Genomic DNA, 15,032 nt, shown 5'->3' with positions numbered 1-15,032 from the left:
GCCTTCGAAATCGAAAATTCCTTGATCTTTTTTTTTCGCGACTTTTACCAAAAGGACATTCAGCGCCCAAGAAGCTCAAGTTCAAACTCAGTTCAAAACTTATCAATTGACCACTATAACTACCTTCCATTGTGATTAGTGCAGGCGCCATTTTCTTGTATATATACCTGGGAGATTGATCCACCAAAAAACCTGCTGCTTTATTCAAGTTGTTGGAGTCCTGAATTCGGGATTAAATTGTACCATAACAACAACAAAACCAGTTTCATCAACAATACCTTCATTTCTTGAAAGACTGGCCAGATAAAAAGCCTATCACGGAAGTGCGTTGAAGACCGAATATGTCAAGAGTATCAACTCCTGGCTCAAGACGCACTAATGCCAAAAGTCGTCGACACAGTGAGCTTGTTGATAGCTCCACTGAAATCAATGATAATGAAGAAGCACATAATGAATCTGAAGAATCTCCGGATCCAAAGAGAAGGAGAAGCACAAGGAATAGTGAGATCAATTACTCGTTAACCAAAAGGAATGCTAGATCGAACGGCAAATCTCATATCAAAGCTGAAAATCAGCCCGAAGAAGAGATAATAGTGAAGAAAACAAAGGATGCTACGCTTATTGAAGATACAAAAAAATTGGAAAGGCACCGTTCTGAAGAATCCAATCTATCTCAAGTTGATAAACTAGGGAAATTAGCTGCAAAACACTCACTTTTGACTCAAGAACTCTTTCATCTACAGCAATTTACATCATTAGCATCATGGGATCCCACAGCTCCTCCACCAAAGTATTACCAAGATTTTGTTGAAGAAAATTATAATTTATGGAGTGATGAAGGCAAAAAAGTGCCCAATGGTGGTGATTCTAACCATCGTTCATCAAGAAGATCAAGACATAGCTCTAGAGTAAACCAGGAGGATTCACTGAAATCAAGAGTTGACGAAGCCGCTACAACATTTGCTGAAGAGATATTCAATCCAGTAAAGTATTATCAAGATCATTTTATAATAGCAAAGCATAACGGCGTCAAATCTTCAATGAAAAGACCAATGATAATACAACCTGTTTCTTCATCAGAACGTTCAAAAGTTAAAGAAGAAGAAGTTCAAACACCAGCACGTCGAGGAAGAAAACCAAGAGTTCATAACAATACACCTCAACCAAAAAGAGCTTATAGAAAAAAGATAAAGCAAGAACAGGAAGATGATAATGATAGTGAAGAGGTCATCGATGAAGATGATTTGAATAATCTTAGTGATTCAACCGATTCAGAGTTTGATGTCGGGTCCCCAGAACCGTACATCACAGATGGTCCAATACCGAAAATCAAAGTCAAGCTATCATTACCAAAAGCTACAATAACAAACCCTGATCATATTGCCAAACCTGCATTCGAATCTTTGGAAGAATACTTGAACTCGTACAAATCACTAGATGAAGATGTGACAAATCAAGAGTATGAAGAACACATTCAAGATCAACAACAATTACTTTCCAAGATTAAGAAAGCTGTTGGTAATAATGTTTTGAAAATTGATGATGATTTTTCTTTTTCAAAAGTTCCCCCACCATTCCCGTTTAGAAATCCATTATTGAACCAACATACACATCATGATCATTTAGTTGCACAAGCTGTTCATATGTCAAAGTTATTCGAAAATTCAAGAAAAGCAAGAATTCAAAGAGCACGAAAAGTCGCCAATATGATTGAGGTTCATTTTAAAAGAGCTGCTGGAGCTGCTGATCGTGCCAGAAAAGAAGAGGAAAGACGTATTAAGACACTAGCTAGAAATGCTGTCCAGGTTGTTAAAAAAAGATGGATGTTGGCTGAAAGAGCTTACAGAATTTTGAAAAATCAAGAAGCTGAAGAATTGAGACGTATCAAAGGTAAAGAACATTTAAGTCAGATGTTGGAGCATTCTACACAATTACTTGAGGCACAAATGACTAAACAGAGTGATAACGAAGATAATGACAGTGATGACGAAAATAAAGATATTGATATGATTAGTAGTGATGGACTTAATGATGGGAACCTCAATGGTGCTGCCAATGATGAAGATGATGCTAATTTGACAGTTGAAGAACTAAGAGCCAAATATGCACATTTGCAAGATCTAGAAATTGACGAAGAGGAGGAAGAAGAAGGAGAACAAGAAGAAGAGGAGGAAGAAGAAGGAGAACAAGAAGAAGAGGAAGAAGAAGAGTCTCCAATCGAAGTTCCAGAATTAACTGAGAAGGAGAAAGAAGCAGTTAAACTTGCTAACGAGGATGAGGACTCGTTGTTAGACAGTGACGATTCTCTTGAATCTGAATCCAGTGAAGAAGAGGAATCAGAAGATGAGTCAGGAGAGGAAGAAGACTCAAAACCTAGTGGATTGGCCGCGTTGTTTGGTAAAGTTACACATGAAGAAAGTGATGATGAATCGGTTACATCCTATAAATCAGATGAAGAATCTGAGAACGAATCAGGGTTGGCAGAGGATGATGATGAGAAGAAACAAGTCCCAATATCAAGCCCTACCCCTGATGCTATTGAAAATTCAGAGGTTGATTCAACAATCCAAGATGATTCCAAGAAATCAAGAAGCGCATCACATGAGCCTAGTGATGGTGTAGTTGATGTTCCTAATCCTGATTTATTATTGAGGGGTGACTTGAGAACTTATCAAAAACAAGGTTTGAATTGGTTGGCTAGTTTATACAACAATCATACAAATGGTATCTTGGCTGATGAAATGGGTCTTGGTAAGACTATTCAAACTATTAGTTTAATTTGTTATCTTGCAGTGAATAAAGGTATTTGGGGTCCACATTTGATTATTGTGCCAACTTCTGTTATTTTGAATTGGGAAATGGAATTCAAAAGGTTTGCTCCTGGTTTCAAAGTTATGGTTTATTATGGTAGTCCACAACAAAGAAAGGAAAAAAGAAAAGGTTGGAATAAACCTGATACTTTCCATGTTTGCATTACTTCATACCAATTAGTGTGTCAAGATCAACAAATATTCAGAAGAAAACGTTGGAGATACATGATTTTAGATGAAGCTCATAATATCAAGAATTTCAAATCTAACCGTTGGAATGCATTATTGAATTTCAACACTGAAAACAGATTATTGCTAACTGGTACTCCATTGCAAAACAATATCATGGAATTGTGGTCTTTGTTATATTTCTTGATGCCTTCCACCAAGATGAATCAAGCAATGCCATCAGGTTTTGCTAACTTGGATGATTTCCAACAATGGTTTGGTAAACCAGTTGATAAGATTATTGAAGGTGGTGATAATTCAGAAGTTGATGAGGAAACTAGAAAGACTGTTCATAAATTACATCAAGTGTTGAGACCGTATTTATTGAGACGTTTGAAAGCTGATGTTGAAGCTCAAATGCCTGCTAAGTACGAACATGTTGTTTATTGTCGTCTCTCCAAAAGACAGTACAAGTTGTATCATGAATACTTGGCAAGAAGTGATACTAAAGAGACTTTGAAAAATGCAAACTATATTTCAATTATTAATGCCTTGATGCAGTTGAGAAAAGTTTGTAACCATCCTGATTTATTTGAAGAAAGACCAATTACAACTTCGTTTGCTGTTCCAGTTGCCATCCCAACTTATTATGAAACCACTAATCAGATTGTTGAAAAACTGTTTCATGCCAATGACCATTATGAAAAAGTTGACTTGTCAGTCTTAAATCTGGTTTTCACGGCAATTGAATATCAACTAACGAGCCATCAAGGATCCACGATCAAGAGATTAAGACTCGAGAAGACATTGGTTGATCAAATCACAACTTTAGAGGAAGCCCTTTCAGCTTCAGTTGATCCAAACTTTTCCAATATCCAAAATTTTTATCAATACTCAAAGTACCATGAAAGATTAGAACTATTGGAAAATTTAAAGCAAGCATTATACCTTAATAATTTAAGAACTGATAAGATTCCTGAATACGGTTATAATTTTATCAAAATGTTGAATGTTTTCAAACCAGTTGAGCTTGATTTTTCGCCAAAGGAAGAGTTCATCAAGCCCTTAGAAACAAGAATACTGTCAATGAAGGATGATATTGATAGATTTGCATTTGTTACACCTGCAGTTGTCACCATGAATATGAAACACTTAACGGTCACTAAAGAATTGGAGCAAGAATTAACTTCTAATGATTGTCAAATTGCTAATCCATTCCATAAGTTACAAACTAAGCTTTCAATACAATTTCCTGATAAGAGTTTATTGTTATATGATTGTGGTAAATTACAAAAACTGGCCAAATTGCTTCAACAGTTGAAAGATGGTGGACATCGAGCTTTGATCTTCACCCAAATGACCAAAGTCTTGGACGTTTTGGAACAATTTTTGAACATTATGGGTATCAGATATATGAGATTGGATGGTGCTACAAAGATTGAAGATCGTCAAATCTTAACTGAGAGATTTAATTCAGATCCAAGAATTACGGTGTTCATTTTATCAACAAGATCTGGTGGGTTAGGTATTAATTTGACTGGTGCTGATACTGTTATTTTCTATGACTCTGATTGGAATCCTGCAATGGATAAACAATGTCAAGATCGTTGCCATCGTATTGGTCAAACAAGAGACGTTCATATTTATAGATTTGTCAGTGAATATACCATTGAATCTAACATTTTGAAGAAGGCAAATCAGAAAAGACATTTGGATAATGTTGTTATACAAGAAGGTGAATTTACTACTGATTATTTTGGTAAATTATCGGTCAAGGATTTAATTGGTGACGAAGTTGGTGATTCAAGCATTTTGGATACTAAACCACTATTTGGTGACTCTACAAAAATTGGTAATGTTTTAGCTCAGGCTGAAGATGATGCTGATGCACAGGCTGCTAAAGAAGCAATGAAAGAAGTTGATTTGGATAACGAGGACTTTAATGAAGATAAGTCAACCCAAGTGAACTCTACAAGTGCCACACCTGGCGTAAATAAAGCTGGCGTTGTGGATGATGATGAATTTGACGATGAAAGTTTTGGTCATATTGATGAGTATATGATCAGATTCATTGCCAATGGTCACTATTATGATTGATTTCTGTTTTTGGTTGTATTATAATTCATGACCTGTATTTAATAAGAGTAATGTAAAGATATTTGTACTTGAATCTTGTAAGCTTGGATGGTGCTCACGAGTCACTGGTAGGTACTAGGCTCTAGCCTCTAGGCAGCCTCTGCCTAGCGATTCCCGTCTAGCGTCGCGCTTTAGAAGGAGGAACGCGTTGGTTACTGGGGCCACGAGCCCACTACGCGACAGTTGCCCTTCCGTCGCGCAAACCAAAAATTTCTTCACGGTTGGCCCGATTTGGGTTTGTTTACCTTCAAAACAGAAAACCAAAATTTTTTATAGAACCACAAGACTTCAAGGTGAAATAACCAGTAAAGGATCCCATAAACGGTCAACAAACCATAACATTACCAACCTGAACAAACAGAACTGGAGTCTGAACAGCTCAGTATTGCGTCCCCGTCATCAACCTGTGTTTTTACACGGTAGTTCCCATCTAATTTCATCCACACAGCATTTGTTTTCATTCACTCAACCTATCCAACCAACCTAACCGCTGCATTTAATTCACTAATATATCATCATGGAAGCTCATAGACAACCCTTGAGGGATATTGGGACCAATTCACCAACCGTCAAAAGACAAAAGCTAAGCAACAACGGTGCACAATCCACAAAGCATGAACTGCGTCAAGAAATAGCTGCGAATGATCTTTCAGACTGGCAGAGGAGTTGGAGACGTATAATGAGAGAGTCGGTCATTTACTTTGATAGTAATGATATTTCAACAGGTGAGTTCTCGTCAATCAAGAAGAAAGAGAAGGAAAAAGCCATCAAGCTTTTTACACAGGTCGGTGCCACAATTCAGCAATTTTTTGATAATAGAGTAACAATTGTTGTTTCAAGACGCAGTAGAACTGACCTTCCTAGAAATATGCTTCAATCTCCACATCCTTTGAAGTTTTGGAATTATGAGAAAGTTTTCAGGTTTTTAAAGAATCTAGGTGAAATAACGTCACCGGTCCAGACTGCTCAGAAGAATGCCAGACATTTATCATCTCTATTACATGATGAGAAACTACATGGTCCAAATGATCGTGATCCAAACGCCAAAAGAGAAGATTTCAACTATTTCAAACACCCTTTTTTTTACGTTTATGATTTACGTCAGGTAACTAGACCAGTTGCTGTTAGAGAATGGAAAGTTAAAGATACAAGTTCTAGCAAAACACCTTGGCCTCATGTCTTCACATCCACCTATGGTAGATCACCATTTCTAGCTGATCCAGCTGATATACATTTACCTAGAAAAACGGAGCGTCGGAGATTGAGAGACGAGCAAAACAAGAGATATAGAGATAAGCTTCGTGTGGTTTATAATGACTTTGATCCCCAATTAATTGAGTCTAATCCATTCTCTGATGATTCAGATGTTGAAAGTGATTCTACATTATGTGAGCGCGAAAGCACATTGAATATGCCTCCACCTCTTCCAGAAAATAGTCTTGTTTTATCAAGGCAACCATCATTGATTTCCAATAAATTCATGGAAGCTACCAAAAGGGATAATTTTGAAATACAGGCGTCAGGATTTAATGGATCAACAAATGTTTCTCAACAATCCACAGAAGTGCAAACTAAAAATGGTTTGGCACCAATTGGTTCCTCAGTTGCTTCAAAACAAGTCAATTCCTTAACTAAGAAATTGATTGTTAGAAAGCAGAAACTTTCAAAAACACAAGCTTCAAAGAATAAACCAAAAGTTGCTGGTTATTGTGAAAACTGCAGAATACATTTTGATGATTTTGATGAACACATTGAAAGCGGAAAACACAGATCATTTGCTACGGAGAATTCCAATTTCAGAGATATTGACGACCTAATTGACAAACTTAATGATGACATTGCATTTAAAAGATAGGTGAAGCTTTCAGCATCATATTCAAGACCATTTGTATATTAATTTCAAAAGAAAGCTTTCATTTATGAAGATTATGTAATTCAAAGCAGTAGTGCTAATACCGATTATTTTTCTTTTACACAGTGGAAAAAAATCTCAAGATAGTGTACATGTATGATATTTCCAGATTTTAAAACACATCAAAATTCACACTCACAGAAGAATATGTTGAAGCTTGTAAAAAGTTCTGTAAGATGTGCCTTTAAATATTCGGTACCTATAGGAAGAAATTTGCCTAGTGTGAATACAGTATCGAAAGATACTATAAAATGTCGGTTCCAACTCAACAATGATTCCACAAGAGCATTAAGTACAACATCCTCATTATTTGCCAAAAAACCTAAGAGCAAGAACTTTAAAGGCAGACAAAGAATCAAAATAACCATTCCTGATTTTGCCACCGTTTCTCAGCTTGCAAATTTGATGAATGTGAGATATGAAAATCTTTCAAAAAGGTTAGAAGAGATGGGATTCGAAGATATGAACCATAATTATATTTTAGATTCAGAAACAGCGGGTCTCATTGCTGATGAATATGGATTTGATGTGAATTTCAATGCAGAAAGTCAAGGAGAAGATTTGGTGGCTTCACCGCCAGCTGAAGACTCAAAGCTTTTAAAACCAAGACCACCAATTGTTGCCATTATGGGACATGTTGATCACGGTAAGACAACAATTTTGGATTATCTACGTAAAAGTTCTATCTTTAGTCAGGAGCATGGTGGTATTACCCAACATATTGGTGCATTCTCTGTGAAGACACCTATTTCTAAAAAGGTGATTACTTTTCTAGATACACCAGGACATGCTGCGTTTTTGAAAATGAGAGAAAGAGGTGCAAATGTCACAGATATTGTCGTCTTGGTTGTTGCTGCTGATGATTCAGTTATGCCGCAAACTAAAGAAGCTATTAAACATATCAAGAAATCAGGTGTTTCAGTCATCGTGGCAATTAATAAATGTGATAAGGAAAATGCTAATCCACAAAAGGTCATTTCCGATTTAGCAGCAAATGATATTGATGTTGAAGATTATGGTGGTGATACACAAACTGTCCAAGTTTCTGGTCTCACTGGGTTAAATATGGAAAAGTTAGAAGAGAGTATTGTTACTTTAAGTGAGATTTTGGACTTGAAAGCTCAAGCAGTTAATGTTCCTGTTGAAGGTTGGGTTGTTGAATCTGAAGTCAAGAAAGGTATGGGTCCACTTGCAACTGTTTTGATCCGCCAAGGTACTTTGAAACCTGGTTCAATTCTTGTCGCAGGTACAACATACTGTAAAGTTAGATCGATTAAAGATGAAGGTGGTAAAACTATCAAGACAGCTGGTCCTTCCTCTCCAGTGGAATTATGGGGTTGGAAAGAAGTTCCAGAAGCTGGTGATGAAGTTTTGCAAGCAAAAGATGAAGCACAGGCTAAAAGGGTTGTTGAAAATAGATTAAACCGTGTTGCCAGACAGAAGACTGCGCAAAATGTTGATGTTATTAACCAAACAAGATTAGATTTAAAGAAGGAAGCTGAAAAACAAGAAAAATTGGAGGAAATGAGAAAATATGGTTTGGAAGAATCTGATATTGAAACTGAAGAAACAATCGAAGCCGAAAAGGCTAAAGAGGTTAGATTTATCATTAAAGCTGATGTCAGTGGTTCAGCAGAAGCCATTGTTGAAAGTATTGAACATTTAGGCAATGATGAAGTGAAATGCACTGTCTTGTACTCTGGTGTTGGTGCACCAACTGATACTGATTTAGAAAGAGCACAAATAGCTGGTGCTTCTATCTTATTGTTTAACTTGAAGCTTCCAAAAGATATTGACAACAAGGCATACCAAAAAGAAGTTGATATCAGACCACATAATGTTATTTACCATTTAATTGAAGATGTTACCAAACTCCTCTCTAAAGAATTGAAACCAATCATTGAATTAAATGTCATCTCAGAAACTGATGTTAGAGAAATTTTCGAAATCAAAGGTAAAAAGAAGAAGTCGTTCAAGATTGCAGGTTGTAAAGTCAGATCTGGTTCTTTGGTGAGATCGGGAAGTATTAGAGTCATGAGGGATGACGAAGAAGTTTATAAAGGGAAAATCACAACCTTGAAACACAACAAGGATGAGGTTTCAGAGATTGCTAAAGGAAGAGATTGTGGTGTTCAACTTGAAGACTGGGAAGATTTCCAACCTGGTGATGTTATACAAGTTTACGAAGAAAAAGAAGTCCCAAGATATTTATGAAATGAACTATAGATAGTGTAAAATAATCTGTACATATTTTGTTCTAATGATGAAGCAAATCAGAAACAAAAAGAGAATCTGTAAAAAAATTTATATTATTATCTTCTTTGAACCTCCTCTTCCCATTGAACACCTGCCCATTCCTCCACATAACCAACATAGTTCTCATCAAGTTCAGGTATATAATCTTCAACATCTGTGTAAACAAAAATAGTGCCCCAATTGATACCATTAACAATATCTATATCATCTCTTTCAAAATCCATTATCACTTTTGGCATTATTTGTAATTCAAAGTGTCTCGAGCTTGAAGGATTAAATCCTGGGTTTGGAACAAGGTTTTTTGCAACTTTCGCAGCAACGTCATCTTTTGAAGAGAACAAAAGAGGTTTCCCACCAAGCTCATAACGTAATACTTGTAATGGGTTATATGATACAATATCACTGAAATGTTGAAATACGCTGTCTTGCAAGTTGTTGGAGAGGTGCTGAGCTTCTGGGCTCAAATCTTTTGTAGTGGATGATGATGAGACTTCAGCTTCTGTGTCTAGTGCAGACTCACTGATTTTTAAATGTTCTGGTAATTTTGGCAGGTTCTTTTTTTTGAACTTTTCTTGATCAACAAAAATGAAATAACCAGGCCATTCTGGTAACTTCTTGATGTTTGAAGATTTTTGTTTTGTCTGTTTTGGAGGTGCAGCTTTTGCTGCAACTGATGCAAAGTTTGGTTTAGTATCTTCAACTTTCTTCGGTTTTTCTTCTTTATTTTGTGATTCAAATGGATTATAATCAAACGGATTTCCTGATCCTCCAAATGGATTGCCTGAGCCACCAAACGGATTTGCAGAAGCATCTCCCTCAAAAAGATTAATATTCCTTGCTTCATCTAGCTTCAATTTCTCATCCAGTTGATTTTTCAATTCTGTTTGTTGTTCTTTCTCTATCTCAGCAATCTTTTTAGGATCCTTAGAAATACCTCTTATAACTCTAACTGACCCATTCTTTCTTGAACATGATGGTTTCTTACATGCTAAAACATAAATGACTCTATCATACAAAGCACCTTCTAGGGGAGAGAAAGCTTGTAGAATCAGTGAAAGAGGACCAGCACAGTTCTTACAAGACAGCATATCATCTGACGGTTTGGAATTTGGGTGTAACCAAACCGGTTGACCTCCAACGAATGAGTCTTCTATAGTTGGCTCTTCACCAGCATTTTCAAAATCATCGTCAATAAATCCTAGATAAACCCCTGAGGTCTTTGGGATTTCTGGTTCTTCTTCATCTGATGAGTATCCACTTGACGACATATTGACAACTGGTGCTTAAAGTCTCTATCGAGTGAATCAAAACTCCAGAATTCTACTAAATAACAATCTCATCTCTTCTACACATATGAAAAAAAAATTAAAATAAAAAAAGAGTTCCGACCTCTTTGACCGTAATTCGGAAATACTTCGGAGATAAAAATCAATGATTTGAAAAATCTTTTTTGTACTGGAAATGAGAAGACGTGAAAACTTCATTGAGTTGGGAAAGGAGGACTGTTAGCAGTTTAAGGCAGAAGTCAATTGTACTGCTGGACTTGGATGACTTGTTTCATTTCGTATCAGCTTCTTTTTTGGTCAATGCCCGCAATGTTTAAGCTTTTGCGCTTGCAAGTGTTATCAGATCAAGATAAGATCAGTTTCTTCAAATGGGGGTAGATCGTAATCCAGGGAACAAATGTTTTGCTGATTGATCATAATCGTTCGTAATTGTCTGGTTTCAGCTGATTCAAATTGTATAAAAAGTTACTGCTCTCCATGGTATTTTCACATAAATTACCCTTCATCAATCAACAATGACTGCGTCAGTGACAAACTCATCAATAATCACACCAGATCCCACTGTTTTGAAGCTGGACAATGGTACCATTATTAAATTAGATTCAAGTAAATCGTCTAGGGGTGATTTTGATTCAATCCCAATCATTGATTTGGAGAAGATGTATTCGGATAATTATGATGACAGGCTTGCTTTATCCAAAGAATTATTTGATGCTTGTTCCAATGTTGGATTCTTTTATGCAAAGAACCATGGTATTCCTGAAGATATTGTTGATAACACCTTCAACTGGAGTAAAAAATTCTTTCATGAACAAACTACAGATGAAAAAATGAAGGTATTTACTGGTTTACTAGAGGATGAAAACTATCAAGGGTACCATCCATTTGGTAAATTTACATTCGATGCTGGAAATAGAAGACAGCCAGATTTAATGGAGGCATTTAATTTTACTTATGAGCGTGAACAAGACCCAGCTCAGCCACCTCCATCTGATGATTGTGTTGCATTTGAGAATATATGGCCTGAAAATTTTCCAGGGTTCAAAGAAAACATGTTCAAGTATCACGCAGAATGCTTGAAGATTGCTAGAAAATTGATAAGAATCCTTGCTTTGTCATTGGGACTTGAGGAAGATTATTTCGATAAATACGTCACATATCCTGCTGCTAGTATGAGGATACTTCATTATCCTGTGCAAGAACACAGTGAAGATGATCAAAATGGTATTGGAGCTCATACTGACTTTGAATATTCACCATGGTGAATACAGGAGATGTTTCTGGCTTACAAGTCTTGAATAAAAGTGGGAAATGGATCCAAGCTCCTCCAATTTCTGGATGTCTAGTTGTCAATATAGCAGATTGCTTAATGAGAATGACAAACAACACTTTTGTGTCCACTGTGCATCGTGTCGTTAATAACTCTGGTGATAAACGTTATTCAATTCCTTTCTTCTTTGGATTCAATCAATCCATGATGATGGATCCTATACCCACTTGTGTCTCAGAGGCCAATCCTTACAGGTACAAAGTGAAGTCCATCAAAGAATATCTGGTTTTCAGAGCTATAACTTCTAAAAAGAAGAAGGAGAAAGGTTATGGATACTGATACCTGGTTTCTTACGAACTATTGTTGGTAGAACTAAATTCTATCTGGGAACAGCGAATTAGATATGTTAGGCACTCACTAGCCAAAAATCTACAATAAAAAGTTACCTAGAAAGCTTCAAGTATATTAATATTATAAGTGACATTGAAACAAATAATTACCGATCATAAGGTTTAGAAATCAAGCTCTATAATAAATGTTCTTTGTTGTATTAATTTGATTTGAGATTAGTTGAATTTTTTTTTTTTTTTACAAACTCACGTAATCATCTCCAGAATTTCGCGAACTCAAACTGTGTGTTTTCATAAAAACTCATAGACCCGAGATTTTTCTGTTTAGATAAAACTGCTCTCTATTCTAAAAATTGAGCCAATATGTATATAAATGGGCCAATCGTCTTCAGATTCTTTTCCAAGATGCATAATGGACTCCACGGAACACTCAAACTATGACTGTACTACCGGAAGAGGTGCTTGTTCAGATCTTTTTTTTCATGAGCTTCACAGCTATCGATTGCGACCTCCATGACTATGAAGTTGATTCAAATCTCGATGAAATTGTTGATATGGATCCCAGTGACTTTACAACAGTCCTTTCCCTCAATAGACGATTTTTGGAGTTGTTAGCTCCAAAAATCTTACCAACAAGAATTCATGTTACATTCCCTATTTTATCAGCTCAATTTGGAAAAAGGTTTGATTCTTTTGAAGAATACTGGAATTTGCTTTACAAATCTGATGCTTTTGATCGGGCACTTAATGATGATAGGGAGCAATTTACTTACAAAATACGGGCCAGAGGCCTACAAAAAATGGTGTTGAATCATTTTAATCAATCGCAAACTACGGACTATGAACTTGGGCTCCCTTTTACGTCATATATTGATACTCAAGACATTTATTTGAAACATAAAATATATTTTATGGATTACGTCTCACGCTCAAATTCTTTTGAATTACTTTTTTCTAGAGTTCTGAATAATGAAAATTCTATAATGAAGAAGTTCATTAAGTCCTTTTCAGTGGATCTTTTGTTTTTGGATGAGTTTCAAACATGCAGATTAAGTGAAAGATCATTGGTTGGCTCTCTTTTGAGTGAATATGTTCATGATAATTCACTTTTGTCAATAAAGGCTCCTCCTTTCAAGGCCTTTTCAAATTTTATGGCCTCTTTGAGTTTGAATAAAAAATATCAGTTTGCCTTCAGCTCAGACCAACAAGTAAATGATAAAATCATTCAAGATAAAAGAAATCAACTCAAAGATTCATATTCAGAGTTTATGGAGAATGTGGATCGCTATGAAGCAGAAAATCGTGTTGTTTCTTCTAATCCCTCTGATGAGCCTGAAGAAATGATCGTTGAGATTCCAGAAGAAAGTAATGATGGAGACTTTGGTGAAACTTCTGATTCTGAAATAGTAAAATCTGATTCTCGTGACTGGCACAGACAAAGACAGGAGCGTATGTACGATTTAATCTATAAGACATACCTTAATGGGAAGAGATTTGAAGTAATCAAATCAAGGTCAAAACCTGAACTGCAGTTGTTTGTGAAGGGAATGTTTAATGACTTTTATGAATTGATGGATAGAACACATATCCCTAGACGGTTAGAGCTCGATCAGTGGAATATGCTTGACTTTAATCAAGCTCAATGGGATTGTGCAGAGCTTTGTGAAGCGAAACATGCTGAAACGACGAGATTCATGCCTTCATGGGGTCAAATGATGGAGAGGCAAGAGCTTAGTGACATTCTTGAGGAGGTTATTGAGGCAACTACTATCAATTCATCAAAATTCATGGACACTTCTTTGATGATTTTCAGTCTCAAAAATAACGATCCAACAAATAGTGAAGCGTTTGCAACGTTTAAACCAAAAGTATTTTTCATTAATAAACCATCTGAGGTTTGAGTATTTAATAATCAATACCTAAAAATGATAATATAACTACTAATTCATGAACTGCGACTTGATAATTATAAGACTTCTATTAAGCGAGCTAGTGGTTCAGACGGATCAGTAGAGTCAACTAAACAAATTACCATTAAATTAAACTCTCATCATGAAGATTAAAAGTAGGAATAGCGTATATAACAGGTGATCAATTACATAAATTTACGTCGTCAGCATGATGTTACAACTATTATAACATTAAACATGGCCTTTAATATAATAATATAGGCGCTAGTAGCATGAGCTAGCTATAAGCTGGCGCATGAGCGTTTAATTTCATAATTATTAACAATATTGTACCACATATGATATTGAACTGCAATAATATCTTGGTACTTATACGTGATCGAATATAATTCATTTTCACAAATTATATAATATATATTAATTTACATTATATAAATTGTTCCGGCAATATTTTATAATATATTAACAATATTATTGGCCATGAGAATTAAAATGCTAAATATTTATATATAATTAATGTTATAATGTACAAAATCACTAGCTAGTGGGGACTCATGGTCTAATAATAAGGCTGATTTATAATAATAAAAGGGATAAATCTGCAGAATAAAAACAGGTAACTAGATCAATTATCAACTAAAAAACCTAGCTGTGCAGGCGCGGCATTATTTATATAATAATATTGTTATAAATATAATATTTATGATATAAATAGCATGCAATATCACATGTAGCTGTACTTATAGTATATAATACATGAATAATATTAATAATATTTAATTTTTTAGTTCATTCTTACTTGTTTTTATTCTGATTTATCCCTTTTATTATAAATTATCAGTCATAGACTGAGTCCCCAGTGATTTTGTACATTATTTTAGCATTTTATAAATACACATCAGATACAATTAAAAAAAAAAAAAAAAATATAATT

General features: G+C 35.4%; 6 protein-coding genes across 6 annotated transcripts; 5 read left to right on the top strand and 1 right to left on the bottom strand.

Moving 5' to 3' along the window:
- Nucleotides 1-341: 341 nt before the first annotated feature.
- Nucleotides 342-5,075, top strand: SWR1 (chromatin-remodeling protein SWR1; the record flags this gene model as incomplete). Its single annotated transcript, XM_019181451.1, has 1 exon — nucleotides 342-5,075. One exon carries the CDS (start codon nucleotides 342-344, stop codon nucleotides 5,073-5,075), a length of 4,734 nt encoding a protein of 1,577 aa, XP_019040657.1.
- A 556-nt stretch (nucleotides 5,076-5,631) lies between these two features.
- On the top strand, nucleotides 5,632-6,969 carry DBF4 (protein serine/threonine kinase activating protein DBF4; the record flags this gene model as incomplete). Its single annotated transcript, XM_019183293.1, has 1 exon — nucleotides 5,632-6,969. The coding sequence occupies one exon, from the start codon at nucleotides 5,632-5,634 to the stop codon at nucleotides 6,967-6,969; it is 1,338 nt and encodes a 445-aa protein (XP_019040656.1).
- A 94-nt stretch (nucleotides 6,970-7,063) lies between these two features.
- Nucleotides 7,064-9,387, top strand: IFM1 (translation initiation factor 2). Its single transcript, XM_019186268.1, has one exon. It carries the CDS (start codon nucleotides 7,174-7,176, stop codon nucleotides 9,238-9,240), a length of 2,067 nt encoding a protein of 688 aa, XP_019040655.1. The 5' UTR covers nucleotides 7,064-7,173; the 3' UTR covers nucleotides 9,241-9,387.
- TSR4 (small subunit rRNA maturation protein TSR4) lies at nucleotides 9,339-10,593 on the bottom strand (the record flags this gene model as incomplete). The annotated part of the gene is made up of 1 exon (XM_019182694.1): nucleotides 9,339-10,593. Exon 1 carries the CDS (start codon nucleotides 10,548-10,550, stop codon nucleotides 9,339-9,341), a length of 1,212 nt encoding a protein of 403 aa, XP_019040654.1. The 5' UTR covers nucleotides 10,551-10,593.
- Nucleotides 10,594-11,080: 487 nt separating this feature from the next.
- WICANDRAFT_99915 (isopenicillin N synthase family dioxygenase) lies at nucleotides 11,081-12,177 on the top strand (the record flags this gene model as incomplete). Its single annotated transcript, XM_019186704.1, has 2 exons — nucleotides 11,081-11,829; nucleotides 11,874-12,177. 2 exons carry the CDS (start codon nucleotides 11,084-11,086, stop codon nucleotides 12,175-12,177), a joined length of 1,050 nt encoding a protein of 349 aa, XP_019040653.1.
- A 1,111-nt stretch (nucleotides 12,178-13,288) lies between these two features.
- Nucleotides 13,289-14,264, top strand: WICANDRAFT_90969 (uncharacterized protein; the record flags this gene model as incomplete). Its single annotated transcript, XM_019186267.1, has 1 exon — nucleotides 13,289-14,264. A coding segment is annotated over exon 1 (535 nt), but the record flags the coding sequence as incomplete, so codon positions are not given.
- Between the last annotated feature and the right edge of the window lie 768 nt (nucleotides 14,265-15,032).

The sequence above is a fragment of the Wickerhamomyces anomalus genome, assembly GCF_001661255.1.
Source record: "Wickerhamomyces anomalus NRRL Y-366-8 unplaced genomic scaffold WICANscaffold_2, whole genome shotgun sequence".
Taxonomy (NCBI): Eukaryota; Fungi; Ascomycota; class Saccharomycetes; order Phaffomycetales; family Wickerhamomycetaceae; genus Hansenula; species Hansenula anomala.
The sequence above is the reverse complement of the archived record's forward strand: the minus strand, read 5'-3'. Positions and strand labels throughout refer to the sequence as shown.